Source organism: Galeopterus variegatus, unplaced genomic scaffold (genome assembly GCF_000696425.1).
Source record: "Galeopterus variegatus unplaced genomic scaffold, G_variegatus-3.0.2 Scaffold201, whole genome shotgun sequence".
NCBI classification, from domain to species: Eukaryota; Metazoa; Chordata; class Mammalia; order Dermoptera; family Cynocephalidae; genus Galeopterus; species Galeopterus variegatus.
Window position 1 is genome coordinate 730,441 of NW_007726312.1, and position 17,469 is coordinate 747,909.

At 50.0% G+C, this 17,469-nt stretch overlaps 1 protein-coding gene across 1 annotated transcript in view; it reads left to right on the forward strand.

Moving 5' to 3' along the window:
* SLC43A2 (solute carrier family 43 (amino acid system L transporter), member 2) overlaps positions 1-17,469 on the forward strand; it is a 36,612-nt gene that overhangs the window by 13,707 nt on the left and 5,436 nt on the right. The window contains exons 6-12 of the mRNA XM_008565709.1: positions 10,332-10,424; positions 11,826-11,959; positions 12,044-12,246; positions 12,684-12,830; positions 15,002-15,013; positions 15,871-16,009; positions 17,278-17,410. Of these exons, the coding sequence (XP_008563931.1) occupies positions 10,332-10,424; positions 11,826-11,959; positions 12,044-12,246; positions 12,684-12,830; positions 15,002-15,013; positions 15,871-16,009; positions 17,278-17,410 (861 nt within the window). The remainder of the gene's footprint in view (positions 1-10,331; positions 10,425-11,825; positions 11,960-12,043; positions 12,247-12,683; positions 12,831-15,001; positions 15,014-15,870; positions 16,010-17,277; positions 17,411-17,469) is intronic.

The window sequence follows — 17,469 nt, forward strand, 5'->3', positions numbered from 1 at the left end:
ATCTGCATATACCAATGCTATTCCTCAAAAAGAAAAATTGTTACAGCTTGCTTATTTCAATTAATGTATCTTTTACATCTTTTCCTGTCAGTACTTAGAGATCTGCCTTATTATTTTAAACTCTAGAGGTCGACCTCATTATTAAACAGTTGCATGTTATTCTGTAATGTATGTACCATAATTTATTCAACCAATTTCCTACTAATGGACATTTGGGTTGGTTTCCAATTTTTCCAATTTATGAATGCTGCTGAAGTGAACATCCTTGCACATGTACTTCTGTAAAATAAATTCCTGGAAGTAGAATTGCTGGACCACAGGATTATCATGTTTTAAAATTTAATATATACTGTCAAGTGGTCTTGTAAAAAGGTTATATGCTGATACACTCCTGGCAGCATGTTTGAGAGTGTCTTTTTCTCCACCCCCTCCAATACCGTATCGTTCATCTTTTAAACGTTAGCCAATCTGACCTGGTGAAAAATGGTATACATGGTTTTTTAAATTTCTTTAATTATTAGTGAGACGGAACATCCTTTCACCTGTTTATTAGTCATTTGTATCTCTTCTGTGAATTGCTTCATTGTGTCATTTGTCTATTTTTCTACAGAGTTTTCTCCTTCCTTCCTTCCTTCCTTCTTTCCTTCCTTCCCTCCTTCCCTCCTTCCGTCCTTCCCTCTTTCAAATACAAAGAGGGGCTGGCCAGTTAAGCCCTCTCTCACTTGGGAGAGCATGGTGCTGATAACACCAACGTTAAGGGTTCGGATCCCCATACTAGCCAGCCACCAAAAAAACCCCAAAAAATCAAATGCAAAGAAACTGGCTCTCTTTCTGAGTGGGCAGGGGATCTTAAACGGTCCATGAATAAGCTTCAGGGGGGCTGTGCACGTACTTTCCGGGGGCGGGGGGTGGGCATTGCTTTCACCAGCCTGCATTAGGTGTGTGTGAAGGCTACAAACCACTGCAGCAGGAGCGTTTCTGTTAGCTCCTTGCTCTCCCCCTGGAAGGTAAAAGACTACACAGACTAGATAGTGACCAGGCAAGGAACTTGTCTGTTCATCATTTAAAGTGTTTGGTTACCAAGGATCTGTTTAAGAAAGGCTGGTGGTTTGTCCTCTCAGGTCCCCATTCTTAAAGCTCAAGCATGGGTCAGCAAACCACCGCCCCCAGGCCAAATCCAAACCACTGCCTATTTTGTAAACAAAGTTTTATTGGAACATAGTCATGCCTATTTGGTTATGTATATTTTCTGTGTGCTGTAACAGCAGAGTTAAGTTGTTTTGACAGAGACCATATGGCTTGAAAAGCCTGAAATATTTACTATGCGGCCCTTTATGGAAAAAGTTTGCCAACCTTTGGTCTAGAGTCTGCAAGAAGCTGTCAAATCACTATTTCCTGTCTGAGGGGGGCTGACACCACCTACTCAGCCCCACATCATCTAGTCACACAGGCCAGCTCTCTAAGACTTTTCAAGCCATCTCTTTCCCCCTCCACAACCCCCTGCCCCCAGTCTGAAGGGATCTCTTTGGACACTCCCTGTCCCATGAGTCCTCCGATGAGGGCTCCAGCGCCTGCTCCTCTTGAGAACAGACCCCGAAAGAGGAATCAGAGGCAGGTCAGCAAGGACAGGGCCGGAGCTGTTGGGCAATGTTCTTGGGCTGGCTGAGGCTTCTGCTGAGCAGAGCTGAATCTCGTTCTGACCCAACCCAGGCCTTTAAAAAGCAGAACTGTGGGGATCAGATCCCAGAGACGCCAAGCTAGCAGCACAATTGTACTTTCTGTTTGTGTCTCCCACCCATGTTCTAATGTTGGGGACAAAGGAGTCTTCAGGGTCACCTTTAGAAACTTCCTAAATCAAATCTCCTACAACCGCTTTGGGGCCATGGATAATAACTCCGTGATAACCTAGGAGTCTGGGGGAATGTGTTGCCATGGAAACCTTAATTCGGGGACTTTCTGAGTCCCAAAGGGGTTTTGTGTTGCATGCACTGCAGTCTAAATAAAGACAACCAGGGGCTGTGAGCTGTTACCTCAGCTGGCGGAGAGGGGGCTGGAGTTGGCAAAATGCTTTTTCCTCACAGTCCAGGAGGAGATGGCTGACAGCCCGCCCTCCAGAGCCTGAGCATTCTGAACCCAGGGGTGATTCTTTCCTTTAGAGTGGAGGCTCAGAGGGGCCTGGGTGGATCCCATGCCAGGTGGGCTGCCCAACAGCCAGTACTGGCTCTCCCAGGTCCCTGCAGCTCAGGGCCTGGCCAGCGTGTGGCATCCTTGGAGGGAGGCTGGCAGGTCCCTCCACAGGTGCAGCCCACTCTCTGTGTTGTGGAGCCTCAGCCGCCCCCCTGGACATCTGGACAGCACACTCTGGTCTGTTTGCTCAAAGCCTTGCGTTTGTACAAGACTTTAACTCGCTTCATCAGCTGGAGCACAAATACTGGCCGGCAGCTGAGGCGGCGTCTCTGGGTCGCTGCCCTACAGTCCGGAGCCTGGGTTGCTTAGAGATGGGAGCAGATGCAGCCAAAATTGTGAACCTGTCTTTTCCACTTCATGACTCTGACCCCTGTCAGTGTGGGCGGGACAGGGAGTTCTGAGCTGAAACCCTCACGGAAAGGGGTTATAAAATGTTGCCAAGCTCCTTAATAAAAAATGCCTCTGTGGGCTTTTCCCATTTGAGTCACTGAAGTCTGACTTTAAACCTGAGGAAGGGGCCGGCCCGGTGGCGCACTGCTACAGTGCGCCGCTTGGGAAGCGTGGCAGCGCTCCCGCTGAGGGTTCGAATCCCACATACAGACCGGTTCCCGCTCACTGGCTGAGCGAGGTGCGGGAGCAACACCGAGGGTTGCGATCCCGTTGCTGGTCCCGGTCCGGTACTGGCGCGATACTGAGGGTTGCGATCCATTGCCGGTCACGAAAAAAGACAAAAAGGAAAAAAAAAAAAAAACCTGAGGAAGAGGGCCACCCATGGCTCACTTGGGAGAGTGCGGTGCTGATAACACCAAGGCCATGAGTTCGGATACTATATAGGGATGGCCGGTTTGCTCACTTGGGAGAGCGTGTTGCTGACAACACCAAGTCAAGGGTTAAGATCCCCTTACCGGTCATCTTTTGTAAAAAAAATATATATAAATAAATAAATTAATTTAATTAAATTAAAAAAAAAAAAAACCTGAGGAAGAAATGATCCCATGGGAGTTGGGATGTGAGTTTGAAGAGAGCAGAATAAACATCCCTCTTCAGATACCTGAGAGTAGGGCGGGGAAGTGAGTGCCCCCGTGCAGGGATGGAGTTTAACATTCCTGCCCCCCCATAGACACCCCCTCCCTCGTTCCTATAACCAGGAGGGGAGGGTCCTACAGTGCTTCCCAGCCAGCTCTTGGAGAGTGCAGGCACCAGGTGGGCAGGACACTCCCAGTGCTGGGAGTCACATCTGCCTCTCTGTTCCCCTCTTTCTGTCCTGTGCCTTGGGAACCCAAAGCAGTCAGCTGATTGTCACTGGCTTGGGGAAAATTTGCCCATCAGAAGGTTCTGCCTCATGAATTTGCTGCAGCATGTGATGCGTTCAAGAGTGAACAGAACGTGCAGTGGGGGCACCGGCAGGGCTAGGCCTGGTTGGGAAGGCGGGGGAGGGGAGCACCCCCTGTCCCTCCCCTTCAGCACTGAAGCAGAAAGGTGACCGTGAGGACCTTCTCCTTGGTAACGTGTGCTTGGAGGGGCCTGGTTGTTTGGGGTTAGGAAACAGCCCAGCTGTGCTGAGTACACTTGTCCAGACTGGTACCTGGATCCTGGCCTATACAGGTTGTGCAGAGCTCTGGGTGTGTACAGCAGCCACCTGAGGACAAGGCTCACCTCCAGAAGGGGCCTGAGGGCCAGAATTCCAAGCCTACCCAGGCTGCACATGGCATCTCCCTGAGGGCCAGGGATTTGGAAGGTCAGTGCCAGGGCACTGCACAGTGGCCGTTTGTCCCTGCCTGCTAACAACCCCATGGCCTGCCCCGGGGGCTCCTGAGTAGAGAGGCACGCACGCGTGGACATCTTAGAGAGAGGGTCCTCCCAGGAGGACAGTCCTTCTTCTCTGTCCTGGGGCCTTGGCCTCCGGGGACTCTGGTCTAGCAGTTGTGCTTTGTGGCCAGAATGCCAGGGGAGGGGCCGCCTGCAGCTGCTGTTTCCTCTTTGGGAAGGTCACACAGCCGGACCTGTTTGTGGCTCAGCTTAGAGGCTGAGAGAGAATGAGTCACGGGCTTCCCTGTATGAGTGAGACCACGTGGAAGCCAAGCAGCTGCAGCCCAGGCCAGCAGGGCAGGTTTTGCCCACTCTAGCCCCAACCCTTGCAGAGTCAGGGGGGTGGCTGCAGAAAGCACCCAAGAGCCAGGAGAGGGGCCTGCACTCCCCACCTGTGAGTGCAGTTGTAAGTCAGAAAACAGCCTCTGTGAGTGTTTTCCCTGGCATCTGTCATTGCAACACAGCTCCTGCTTCCTACTTGTCAGCAAAGCTGGTTCTTCCTTCCACTGGGCCCTTGAGGCCTGCGCTAAGGCACTCTGCTCAGCACTCAGCCGTCACTCAGCTTCTGAGTAGTCATTGCATGCAGCTGAGGCAGAGTGGAGGCAGAAGGAGGGAGAGACCAGTGGGGGAGGAGACTCAGACATGAGATGGAACAAGGGAGAGTCCACAGGCAAATGCAGAGCCACTCCACGGTGTGGCCCTGGGCCATGAGGAGGTTAGCCAAGGAAGGCCAAGGGTAGGTGAGGGCAGGGGCAGATGGGTCTAAAAGGAGCATCAGAAGGGATGTAAGTAATCTAGAACTTTAGTGTTGGAGCGGGGGATTGGCAGACAGGATGCTTAATCACGAACGTGTAAGAGAAGTGAGGGTAATTGCTTTGGAGCCCAAACCAAAGTGTGTCCTGGACAGGGCCACACAAGGCTTCCAAGAGGTGGTATAGCCTGTTGGCTATGCACAAATTTGACCTTTACAAGCTTGGGGGAGTCCCTTGACTTTTCTAATCCTTAACTCTTGTACCCATGAAATAAGGATAATAATACAGTTGCTTTGAGGGTTTTAAAGATAATATATAGAGTAACTATTAAAAATAGTTGTTATTATATGTGTTATTACTTAATAAAAAGGAAAATTGTCTGATCAAGCTGCTCCTGGGCACAGCCAGTAGGGGAAATCTCCTCTGGTAGGTGTGACAGCTTTGGGAGGAAGAGAAGGAAGCAGCCTAAAGGATAAGACACAGATTATAGTTACCATTTAAAAAGTGATTAGTGTCCACAGGGAAGCTCTTTCTTCTCCTGTACTTGTAATTCTTTGGTGACCACACATCGACTTGTCAGGATCTTTATGCTTTGGGTTTCATTGATCAAGGTCATCCTTAATGTTCTTTCTGGAGAGATCACATCTGACACAAATGCTAGGTTGTCCCTAAAAGCTGAAACACACTTTTGACTGTTTAAATACTTCTGTGGGTCAAAAAACACCACGAACTAAGAAGTTGAAAGACAAACTAGGAAAACATACTTGCAGTATGTGGACAAACCATGAATGTCTTTAATATATAAAGAACCTTTACAAAATCAACATAGAAAGGTTAATATTGAAGAAAAGGACAACTGAGGAAGATAAATGACTGATTTTTAAAATTGTAGAAAAATGTTCAAAGTCATTAACAATCAAATAAGTGTACTTTTTTTTCTATTTCTTTTTATTTATTTTTATTTTAAGACACCTGCGGGCTGAGGGGACAAGGCCACCCCTCAAAGCCTGAGGGGTCTCAATTTCTTTTGAATCATGGAAAATTTTAAATACACAGAATTAGAGAGAATAGTATACTAAACTCCATGTATCCATCGTGCAGCTTCAACAATTAGCAACTCAGAACCAGTCTCGTTTCATTTCCACCTCCACCCACCAACCAGGTTCTTTTGAAGCAAATATCATCCATTGATTTATTTCACTCATGTACACAAAGAAATGGACTTTAAAACAAGGACATTGGAGAAGCGGCAAATATTAAAAACAGTGATAACAAAGTGCTGCTGTGGCTACAGTGATTTAGACACTACCACCCTGCTGGTGGGGGTATCAAGTGTAAGTTTTCTGGAGGGCAGTTTGGTGCAGAGTATCATAAAGCCTCAAAAATGCGTATTCCCTTTTGCCTAATGATTCTCCTTTTGGAAATTTACCTTAAGGAAATAGTAGCTGTGTGCACATTTGTTTATCCTAAGAATGATCATTGAAATATTATTTATGATAAAAATTTAAAAGGACCTGAGCTCCAACATTAAAGAAATGATTGCATAAATTATAGACCATCCAGTTAAAGAAATACTGGGCAGTCATCACAAATTATGTTGAAGAATAGTGAATTGTATTAGAAAACATTTAAAATATGTCAAGTAAAAAAGAAAAAGTTTATAAAACAATATGTACTATATGGTCCCAGTTTTATTAAAAAGTTATAGGCATTTGTAGGAAAAAGATGAAAGGGAAATATGTTGAAATGGTAACATGGCTACATGAGGGTGATTTTTACTTTATTCTTTCTTTTCTGTGTATTTTGTTCCAAGTGTTTTATGATGGCCATACCAATTCCTTTTCTAAACAGAAAAAAAAATCATAATTCAAAATACAACATTTTGGTCCGGCCCGTGGCTCACTTGGGAGAGTGCGGTGCTGATAACACCAAGGCCACGGGTTCAGATCCCTTTATAGGGATGGCCAGTTTCCTCACTTGGGAGATTGTGGTGCTTACAACACCAAGTCAAGGGTTAAGATCCCCTTACCAGTCATCTTTATCCTTTTATCCTTTTTTTTTTTTTGAGACCAGCCGCACCGCGCTCAGCCAGTGAGCGCTGTGAGCGCACCAGTCATCCCTATATAGGATCCGAACCTGCGGCGGGAGCGCTGCTGCGTTCCCAGCGCCACACTCTCCCGAGTGCGCCACGGGCTCGGCCCTTACCAGTCATCTTTAAAAAAAAAAAAAAAATACAAGATTTGCCCATACCAGATAGCCACCAAAAGAAAATCCAAAACAAAACAACAACAAAAACGGCAAATTTTGAAAAGAAATAAAAAGCGAAACAAAAATAAAATAAAATACAAGATTTGGTATAGTGCGGTTTGCCCTGAGGTGCTGTTCTCCCCTAGGAATGGCCCTGCTGACCAAAATAACATGTTGAGGAGAAGAATTTTCTTGATGTTGATAAGAATGTTTTGGGCGGGGAGAGGCAGGGCAGCAAGGAGGCAGCTGGAAGCCACTGCCCTTGTCCAGGCATGAAAGTGAGGGAAAGTCAGCCTCTTCCCCGGGTTCCTGTTCTTCCCGGTCCTGGATTGAGTGCTGGGGAGACTACTCCAGGTCAGGGAGGGCTGCGGGCTCCTCAAGCCCTGTCGTTCTGTCGGCCTGTAGCCTGAGTTAGGGATAAGGCAGACTTGACAGGAAGAAGGTGGGAGGAAAGGCAAGCTGCTTTTCTGTAGCATTCCCTAGTCCTGTGAATAAGTTTGAGACACTCTTTGTGCCCAAAAATGACTGCAGCCACCAACCACAGAGCTCACCTCTCTTGACTGCACCTAGGAAGCCAGGCTCTAGGCCTCCATCTGCTCTTCTGGTTGGGTTCTAAGCCTTCTTGGATCCCTTTCTTTCTTTACCTGCCCTGGCTGGAGTGGCATCTGAGGCAGGAATAGTTCCGTCCTTCTGTAGAAGGAGAAGTAATCTTTGGACCCTCCCTGGAGTGAATATGACCCCAGAGGTGCTTCCACTACAAGGATGCTTTGCTGGAGTAACCAGCAAGGAGTGGCCCAAATATGTGACCTCAGGAACTGCGGCAAGTCCTTTGAACTGCAGCATACTTGGAAGGCAGGCATGTGAAGATCAGCCACCTTTAGTGCTCACCTGGGTGTGCCGGGCACACATGAGCACATCACATTTCTTTTGTCTCCTGCTGGAAGGAATTTCTGTGTGCCCCTTGTCCCCCTCTGCTCCCCCCACCCCCCAGAAGTCTGGAAGGACAAAGGGACCACTCCACATGGGGGCTGGGAGAAGAGCTTTTTGGGTGCTGGGAATTCTTTGGGGAGCCTGGCTGGTCCCCCCAGCCTCATACCATAAGGCGGCCTAGTTGGCCATACACTACAGATTTGTTCTCGTTCCTTTTTAACCCTGGGATCCCAAAACCTTTTAAGTTTCTTACTCATGTTCTTTTTAACAGCATTATTGAGATATAACTCACATACCATATAGTTCACTTATTTACAACGTACGATTCAATGTTTTTTAGTGAATTCACAGACTTGTGCAGTCATCACTACAATCAGTTACATCACCCCAAACAGAAACCCTGTACCCATTAGCAGTCCCTCCCTATTTACTCCCAGCCCCCTCTCTCCTGGCCCTAGACAACCACTAGTCTACTTTCTATCTGTATGGGTTTGCCTGTTCTAGACATTTCATATGAATGGAATCATGCAATATGTGGTCTTTTGTGACTGGCTTATTTCACTAAGCATAATGCTTTCAGGGTTCATCCACGAAGGCAGCATGTGTCACTACCTCATTCTCTGTTATGTCTGAATAATATTCCACTATGTAAATATGCCGCATTTTGTTTATTCATTCATCCTTTGATGGACACTTAGATTATTTCCACTAAGTGTGAATAAAGCCGCTATAAACATTCATGTACAAGTTTTTGTGTGGACATATGTTTTTCTTTCTCTTGGGCATATACCCAGGAGTGGAATTTCTGGGCCATTTGGTAATTCTATGTTTAACTGTTTGAAAACTGCCGGACTGTTTTCCAAAGTGGTTGCTCCGTTTTACATTCCCACCGGCAGTGCATGAGGGTTCCAAGTCCTCTACATTCTCACCAGCACTTGTTATGATCTGACTTTTTGATTATACCCACCCTATTGGGTATCACGTGGTATCTCATTGTGGTTTTGATTTGCATTTCCCTGTGATTAATGACGTTAAGCATCTTTTCATGTGCTTATTGGCCATACATATATCTTTGGAGAAATGTGTACACAGATCCTTTGCCCATTTACAAAATGGGTTATTTATCTTTTTATTATTGAGTTGTAGGGGTTCTTTATATATTATAGATACAAGCCCCTTTTCAGGTATGTGATTCATAAAAATTTTCCCATTCTGTGCATTTTTTTCGTTTTCTTGGTGGTGTCCTGTGAAGTGCAGAATGTTTCAATATTGATGACGTTCCTTGCTCATTTTTAATTGTGGGCAAAACAGGCAGAAATGATGAGGGACAGGCATGTAGCTAAGTTCAAACCGCCTTCAGTCAGCAACAGTGAATTTCCTCGCAGGTAGCCATGTCTGATAAAAACAAAATGATTCAAGACAGATGGGGAAGGGAACATAGATTAAGTCCGTATGAGCAGCCTGAATTCAATGACGTAGGTTGGCATAGCTATCCAGAGAACAGTGCCCGATGCCAGGGACACTGGGGCGTGGATGGGAAAACTTCTCAACATGTGGTGTAACCTTACAGTTAAAGAGAAGCTATGGCTGGTTGTTTGGGAGGATGTACTTTGCCCCTTATCTGGTTATTTGCCGTGCCTGGATTTCCGTGGGATCTCTGAGGGTTTAGCCTTAAAGTCATGTTCACCTGGGCCCTCTCTTGCTCTGCACCCAGAGTGAGCTGAAGTGAGATGCTGAGAGCGGCCTTGCTGGGAAGAGAGCCTGAGCCTTTCTTACTGTTGGCCTCCCCAGGCGCTGATTGTCAGGGCAAAACGTCGGGTGGGAAGAGAATCCCCTACTGGCACTTAGAAATTCAGAAGCAGGAATCCCGGGCTGGCTCCCTTGTCTGCCCAGAGGGAATTGTAGAATCCTGATTGGCACCTTCCAGAAACCTCAAAACCGAAAGCAGCTTTTGCTGACATCTGGTCCTTCTGGGACACTGATATTTTTATTTATAAAATGAGGCTATCTCCAAATAGATTCTTATTTTTAACAGGCTTTCTCCTGGTGAGGGATGCCTGAGGCTCCTAACTTTGCTCTCTGGCATCTCGAGTGTAACCTGCAAAGATGAGAAATCCTCTTGCCTATGCCAGGCGCAGAGAGGTGGGATTCCTGCCCGCCGGAAAGTCAAACAACTATGTCTTTTCATTTGGAGTCTGATTTCCTCATTACTCTCCTTCCCTGCCCTCATCAAGCTCAGTCCGGGAAGGAAAAACTTTCAGTTAGCAGTAATGACCCCTGTGAATTACACAGGAAGGCGAGCAGGTGAGAAATGGTGCCTGACCACGCCCCATTCTCTGTTCCCGCCTCCTTCACCTTTCCTCTGTGCATCCTCTCAGCTGAGGTTTCCTGTTTCTTGTCTTTCAGCTGCCCAACATGTTCGGCGACCTTCGGTCCACGTTTATTGCCTTGATGATTGGATCCTATGCCTCCTCGGCAGTCACCTTTCCAGGAATCAAGGTGAGCTGTGACCAGTGGGTTTCCAGTGCATTTATTTTATGAGGCCTCCCCCCAGGTTCCTTCAGCTCTCTGAGAAAAGAGATGTAATTATGGGCACTCAGGGGTGGCCCCTCTCCACCCCTCCCTTCTGGGTAGGATGCACCTGCGCACCCCAGGAGTAGGAAAAGAGAACCACTGGGCCCACGGGGACAGAAGGTTCCAGCATATCACTACAGGGTTAACCGCAGGCTGTCTTTGTGCTTCTGGGCTGGGGTAGGGAAAGGGGGTGGGCTAGTTGTCTCTGGCCCTGAGTCCGGCTCCAGCCTCCCCCACCCCCAGCCTGTTGTTGTTGGGCTGTTGCTCCTCATTAGCCGAAGTGCTGCTCTCGGCCAAGTTGGTTCAGCTGTTTCCCTCCCAGGCAGGACTCTGAGCTCGTGGAAGTCACGTAGGGTCAGGATGAAGCAAACACCTCACAGGTGATGAGCCCCTGTTCCTACCCCAAATCCTGTTGCTTACCAAGGCTTCAGCAGGGGCTTCCCCCTCCTCTCGCACCAGCACCAAGCAAAAGCCCCTTTCCTCAGGTGTGTGTGTGGCAGGGTGCTGCCAAAGAGGAGAGGGAGTCACAGATGTGGGCTGGTCACCTGGGGATCTAGGGGGCAGGAGGTAGGAATCTGGGGCCAGCCGTCCTGTGGATTTCCAGGGATTCCCACACTCCTGGAGTGCAGAGGTGCCTACAAGTCCCCCCTCCTCCTCGGTGTCTGCGTGCTGGTCTCTTCCCTGGGGAGCTGGGCAGCTGTCTGCCAGTACTTTGGTGACTCTCGTGTAGCTGCTGGTAGTCATGAAAGTAACAGCTAACATGCTCAGCAGGCTGCCAGGACCTGAGCACTGCCAGGACCGCACCTACTTGACCTCCACCACGACACCATGACACGTGCCAGTGGTACGCCCATTTCACACAGGAGCAAAGAGAGTCTGTCCATCTCTTGAGTATTTTTTTGGCACCTACCGTGTGTACTCTTCAAGGTGCCGGAGAAACACCAGTGGACAAGATGAGTAGGTTCCTGTCCTCCAGGAGCTAGACTAATACTAGAAAGTAAATGAATCAAGAAGCACAGTCATCACAGCCAGGGCTGTTCACTGAGCCAGTGAGACAGCAATGTGACAGTAACGAGGTGGTCAGGGAAAGCCTCTCCAAGGTGGTGACATTTGGCCCAAGGTGGAGGCACAAGGGATTAATGACATGCCAGGCCCAGATTACTAGCAAGTGAAGGCAAGTTGGGATTATTAGCACACAGGGTATCTGATGACCACACACCCAGGTGACAGGGCTATGCCTCTTCCCACAGCTCAGCACAGGGAGAGCAGGGGCTGCCTGCTCTGGCTTCCCTCTGCCAACTCTGCCCCCCCCATTGTGCCTGACAGCTCATCTACGACTTTGGCGTCCCCTTCATCATCATCCTCGTGGTCTGGGCTGGCTGCTCCGGGCTGGTTTTCCTCAACTGCTTCTTTAACTGGCCTCTGGAGCCCTTCCCAGGACCAGAGGACATGGACTACTCGTAAGTAGATGTGCTGTCTGCCCCCGCCTTCACCCCAGCCAGGGTCCGAGGCAGCACCAACAGACACTGTCTTGTGGCCTCCAGGGTGAAGATCAAGTTCAGCTGGCTGGGCTTTGACCACAAGATCACAGGGAAGCAGTTCTACAAGCAGGTGACCACAGTAGGGCGCCGCCTCAGTGTGGGCAGCTCCATGAGGAGCGCCAAGGAGCAAGGGGTGCTGCAGGAGGGCCACAAGCTATGCCTGTCCACCGTCGACCTGGAGGTGAAGTGCCAGCCTGATGCTGCAGGTACCCACTGCGCAGCCCGAGACATCAGCCGGGCATCTGCACCTGCAGCCTGGCAACAGGAGTGGGCAGCTTATCCAGATCTGGGAGGGACAGCCCCAGCACCCCCCTCACTGGGGCCAGTGCTCACTGAGGGCTCTGTGGGTATCATCTCAGTGAATTCCCACTTCATCCCAAAGGGGAGGTGGCCCCCCACTCCTGTTTTACAGATGAGCACACTGAGGCTCAGGGAGGTGACGGGATTCGCCCAACTCGTTTCACACACCTGGGGGACCCAGCTGCAGCTCCAGGGCCCCGTCCTTAAGTGACCCACCTCCTTGCCTCCAGCGTGGGGTGACTTGGTCTGCAAATGGGGCCTCCTCCCCATGTGCCCGACCCCTGGATGGTGGGTGGGTGGGCTGTGAGCCCCGGCCCTGAGCCCCGCTGCCTTCTCCCCACAGTGGCCCCCTCGTTCATGCAGAGCGTGTTCAGCCCCATCCTGCTGCTCAGCCTGGTCACCATGTGCGTCACCCAGCTGCGGCTCATCTTCTACATGGGGGCCATGAACAACATTCTCAAGTTCCTGGTCAGCGGCGACCAGAGCACAGGTAGGTGGCCCCGGACTGTGGTGATAGCCCCACAGGAGGGCACCTGAGAGTGCTGGTCACTCCCAGTGGCCCGTGTCGAGCCCACTGGCTGCCAGCTGGAGCATGTGAGGCTGACCCAAACCAGCAGGGCTAGGAAATGGCAGTTAGCAGAAGTGGCACTGTCCACCTGTCCGAGCTCTTCCATCACAGCCAGTCCCACCTGTTCTTTCAGGTCCCCATCAGGGCTTCCTGGTATAGGAGAGAAGGCAGGTCTAAAATAGCTCCATGTGTTTGGGGTGTGTGGTGTATGTTTTCCAGGCCTCAGGGGGAGGGTTGATGTGCGTGTCTGTAAATGAAAATATCACACAGGACAGTGGATTCCATCTGAGTGCTGCTGAAAGATAGCAAATCACACCCAGCGCCGAGACCCGCCCCCCGGGAAGCCATGGGGTTGGTGCGTGCAAATTTTGTGGCAGTTGGGCCTGCACTGGCACCTGCATCCTGAACAAAACAGGGCAAGGCAGAGTTCCCTTAGAACGGGTAATCCAGTTGAGGCTTGTTAGCTCTGTAAACGGAACTGATAACCCACACGCCACTTTTCCAAGACAGCACAGAAGGTCTTCATCTGATTAGAGGTTTTGATTCTACCAGGAAAGACAGGACTTCCCCAGGGCCTGAGCTGAGTCAGCATTAGTCATCCCTAAGTGGGACAAACACATTTGGTAAATCCTTTTTACTGGCAGTCTCACTGGTGCACAACGTTTTTGTTGGTTTACTTGTTTTTACCAAAAGGGAGATACTCCGGGCATTATAAGGAATCAAATATCTGTTTTTAAAGGAGACAAAAATTCAGTTTTCAAAAAAGGAAAAGAGAGCAAAGCTAGTAACACTAGTTCCACTGAGAGCATGGGAGTCTGGTGGTAAAGCAAAACAAGGGAACACTGAACATCGTGGGCCCTTGCAAAAATTCGTGATGATCGCTACTCAGTAAAGGCCCTAAGGAGCCCTACAGGAAAAGTAGCCTATTTAGCTTTGTTTAGTCCAACAGTGTTCCCCTACATTTCTACCACAGGAACCCTTTTTGTTATGTGACACTCATTAAAATATGTGGAACACACTTGGGGGAAAGCCGATCTATCATGTCTAAACACCTTCTTTTACAAACACTCAGGACCAGAGAGGTGGCCACCCTGAAATATGCAGAGAGAGTCCCTCACTGGTCCTTGGAAGGCAGATCTCCTTGCTGAGTCATGGTCTTCTACTCAAGTTCTCGGAGAAATCTTTTGCTGCCCAAGAGGAATTTTTCCAACTATTTCTTTCATTCAAAAAGTCAATTTCGGGCCGGCCCGGTGGCACACTGGAGAGTGCGCCGCTTGGGAGCACGGCGGCGCTCCTGCCAAGGGTTCAGATCCCATGTGGAGACCGGTTCCTGCTCACTGGCTGAGCGTGGTGCGGGCGCAACACCGAGGGTTGCGATCCCGTTGCCGGTCAGTAAAAAAGACAAAAAAAAGGAAAAAAAAAAATCAATTTCAAGAAGTAGAGGAAGTCAGGCCAGGAAGTTTGGTCTGTGGCAGTCAGGGCATTGGTTTTTCCCATCCTGTGACCTGTTACGCCCAATTCCCACAGCCTGGCTCTGCCCAGAGGGGCTGCTGCGAGGAGAGGGAGCCAATGGGGTGGAAGGGAGACCAGCTCTGGCTATCTGCTGGAGACCCATGGTGTCAGATGCCTTAGCTGGTGTCTGGGGCAGATTCTTTGACCTTTCCCTCTCTCCAAGTCAGCAGGAGATAACTGTGGCAGAGCAACCTTCCCGTGGGGCCGCATGGCAGTGGGGGACTCTGATTCTGCCAGGCCTTCCACTCACATGCCACTTCCCCGTCATGGTGCCTGGTCAGCGCCACAGGCCTGACTCACCAGCCCGCCTGTGACAAGGCACCAGCTGCACGTGATTGAGGCACCTCAATGTCAGCAGGCGCCTAGGCTGGGCCCTCTCCCAAATCCATTCCCAGAAGCCTGGTGGTGCAAGCTCGGCCTCCCCTGGCACAAGCTCGGAGTCAGGTTTCGGTGGGAAACAGAGTGTGTGCCAGGCCCACAGCTAGCCTGCCTCCTCTCCCCATCTCTCTATAACAGCTGTGGAGATTTCTGCCACTAACCTCTCTCCTTTCTGCTTTTTTGCCTTCACTTTCTGGATGCAGTGATGGCCACGGGTAAGCAGGGAGGCTCTCCAGGGAACATCGCAGCACCCCTTCCTGGCCAGTGTCTGTTCAACTCCTCACCTCCAACTCTGAACATCCTCTTTGCTAGAATGGTGGAGGTGGGGGTGGGGCCATCAACTTTCAGCTTCAATTTCTGTGAAAAATCCCACCATAATTTTAAGTCTCTTTGAAGACAGAAGCCCTTATGTCAGAGCCCCTGTGAGTCGTGCCTTCCCGATATATTTCCAGAGGCAGAAATCTCATGGCCAGTCACACAACAGCCTTTGTCATGGGCATTGGTAATTTTGTGGTTCCCATGTCACAGTGACTTCCTGGAGCTTCTGGGGAAGTCACTGTGACGTACTGAATTTCATTAGCTGTTTCTTGCAAACAAGCAGGGAATTTGGAGCAGAGAATAGGATGACCTGCCCCTTGCTCCAGTTTTTTTTTTTTTTTTAAAGATGACCAGTAAGGGGATCTTAACCCTTGACTTGGTGTCAGCACCATGCTCTCCCAAGTGAGCCAACCAGCCATCCCTATATAGGGACCCGAACCCGTGGCCTTGGTGTTATCAGCACCACACTCTCCCAAGTGAGCCAACCAGCCATCCCTATATAGGGACCCGAACCCGTGGCCTTGGTGTTATCAGCACCACACTCTCCCAAGTGAGCCACGGGCCGGCCCTTCCAGCTTTGATTTCAGAAGTTAAGGTCTCTGGGCTATGTTCAAGACCCACAATGACAAAGGGGCTCTGGGGCAGACCCCAGAAGGGCCTGTGGGCACTGGCCCCTTCCCAGACTCTGTCCAGCACCTGCCACCTGGGGCTGTCTGCCAGGAGCCTCCATGACGCAGCCCGCCTTCCTCCCCAGTTAGCCTCTACACCTCCATCTTCGGCGTGCTCCAGCTGCTGTGCCTGCTGACGGCCCCCGCCATCGGCTACATCATGGACTGGAGGCTGAAGGAGTGTGAAGACACCTCCGCAGAGCCCGAGGAGGGAGACACCGACCAGTGCGTAGGCAGGGCGGGCACAGGGTGGCGGGCTAGGTCTGCAGTCAGCAGGAGAGGCAAGAGAAGAGGCCACTCAGCGCCCCTCACAAGTGCTTTAGAACGCTCACTCGTCCCGCTCAGCACACGCTTAGGTCTCTCAGAGGGAAGTCTGTGAAGACAACTGGCTGGCAAACCTTTCTGCCCCTAGGGTGGCCCTCAGATCCTTGGCACGAGCAGCGCTATGGGTAGACCACCTTAAAGCCGTCCCACTTGCCTACAAGGTTTCTTCTGCTTGGTTTGAGTAGTAGCTGTAACTACAATATGTTAATAGACTTGTTCATGACTGTGAGGATTAGACAGGCACTAGAGCCCTACTTTCCATCAGGGCTGGGTTCTCAGATCAGAGGCTGAGTTACATGTGGTCTTCTATGACTCCACCTTAATATAATAAGCTGCCGTTTATTGTATCAGGCCCTGTGCCGGGCACTTAATGCACAGCATCTCAGTTAAACCTCGTGGCACCATGATGAGGTGTGTGCTTGTATCAGATCCATTTTACAGATGAGGGAACTGAAGCTAGGAGTTGGGGTCATTTGCCTAGGGTCACATAGCTAGGAAGTGGTGGGCCTGGGACTCCCTGCACATCTCCGAACACTTGGCATTCATTCTTAGATGTCGCATGATCGTCCATGGAGTGTCTGTGTGGGTGGCGAGGGTGGAATCAGTAAAGGTTAATTCACAAGGAAATAATTATAGAGAGTGCTCTGTTATCTAGGTCAGGTCCGACAGCCAAGAGGTTATTTATGCCCATTCCAGTTCCATCTGCTGCATGTTTATTTCTCCTTCGCCCTCTCCTGCCCCCCAAGGGGAAGTCCATTCGCTCCCTTATTTGGCTTATTATCTGGCTTATTAACAGCTTCCTGTAAGAGACGTGGTGAACTTGAAGCCAAAGGTGAAGTGAGGCTTTGCCACATCCTCACTTGGGCACAGTCTGCTCCTTCTCTCCCTGTCATTTGAGCTCAGTCTTCACTGAAACAGCGCAGCATGTTGATGACCGTCTTCTTGTATCTGAGACCCCTTCTCTGAGGGTCACACTCAGTGCTCAATAGAGAAGTGGACTGAGGAGTGTCCCTAGTGCCGATTTACCCCCAACACAGTCCCTCAAATGTGCTTGGGTGGCCTCTGAGTCTTGTGCTGTTCCATGTGCTATGACTCCCAAGGCCTGGCTTCTTGGGGGGACCCAGCTTCCGGAGCCCCTCAGCTCCTGCATATGCTCTTTGTCTCCACAGGGGTGAGAAGAAGGTGAAGAAGCGGGACCGGCAGATCCAGAAGGTCACCAATGCCACACGGGCCTTCGCCTTTACAAACCTGCTGCTCGTGGGTTTTGGGGTGACCTGCCTTATTCCCAACCTGCCTCTACAGGTGGGTATGGGGAGAGGGAGAGTACGGGTGGGGTATAGGACAACCAGAAGGGATGTTGT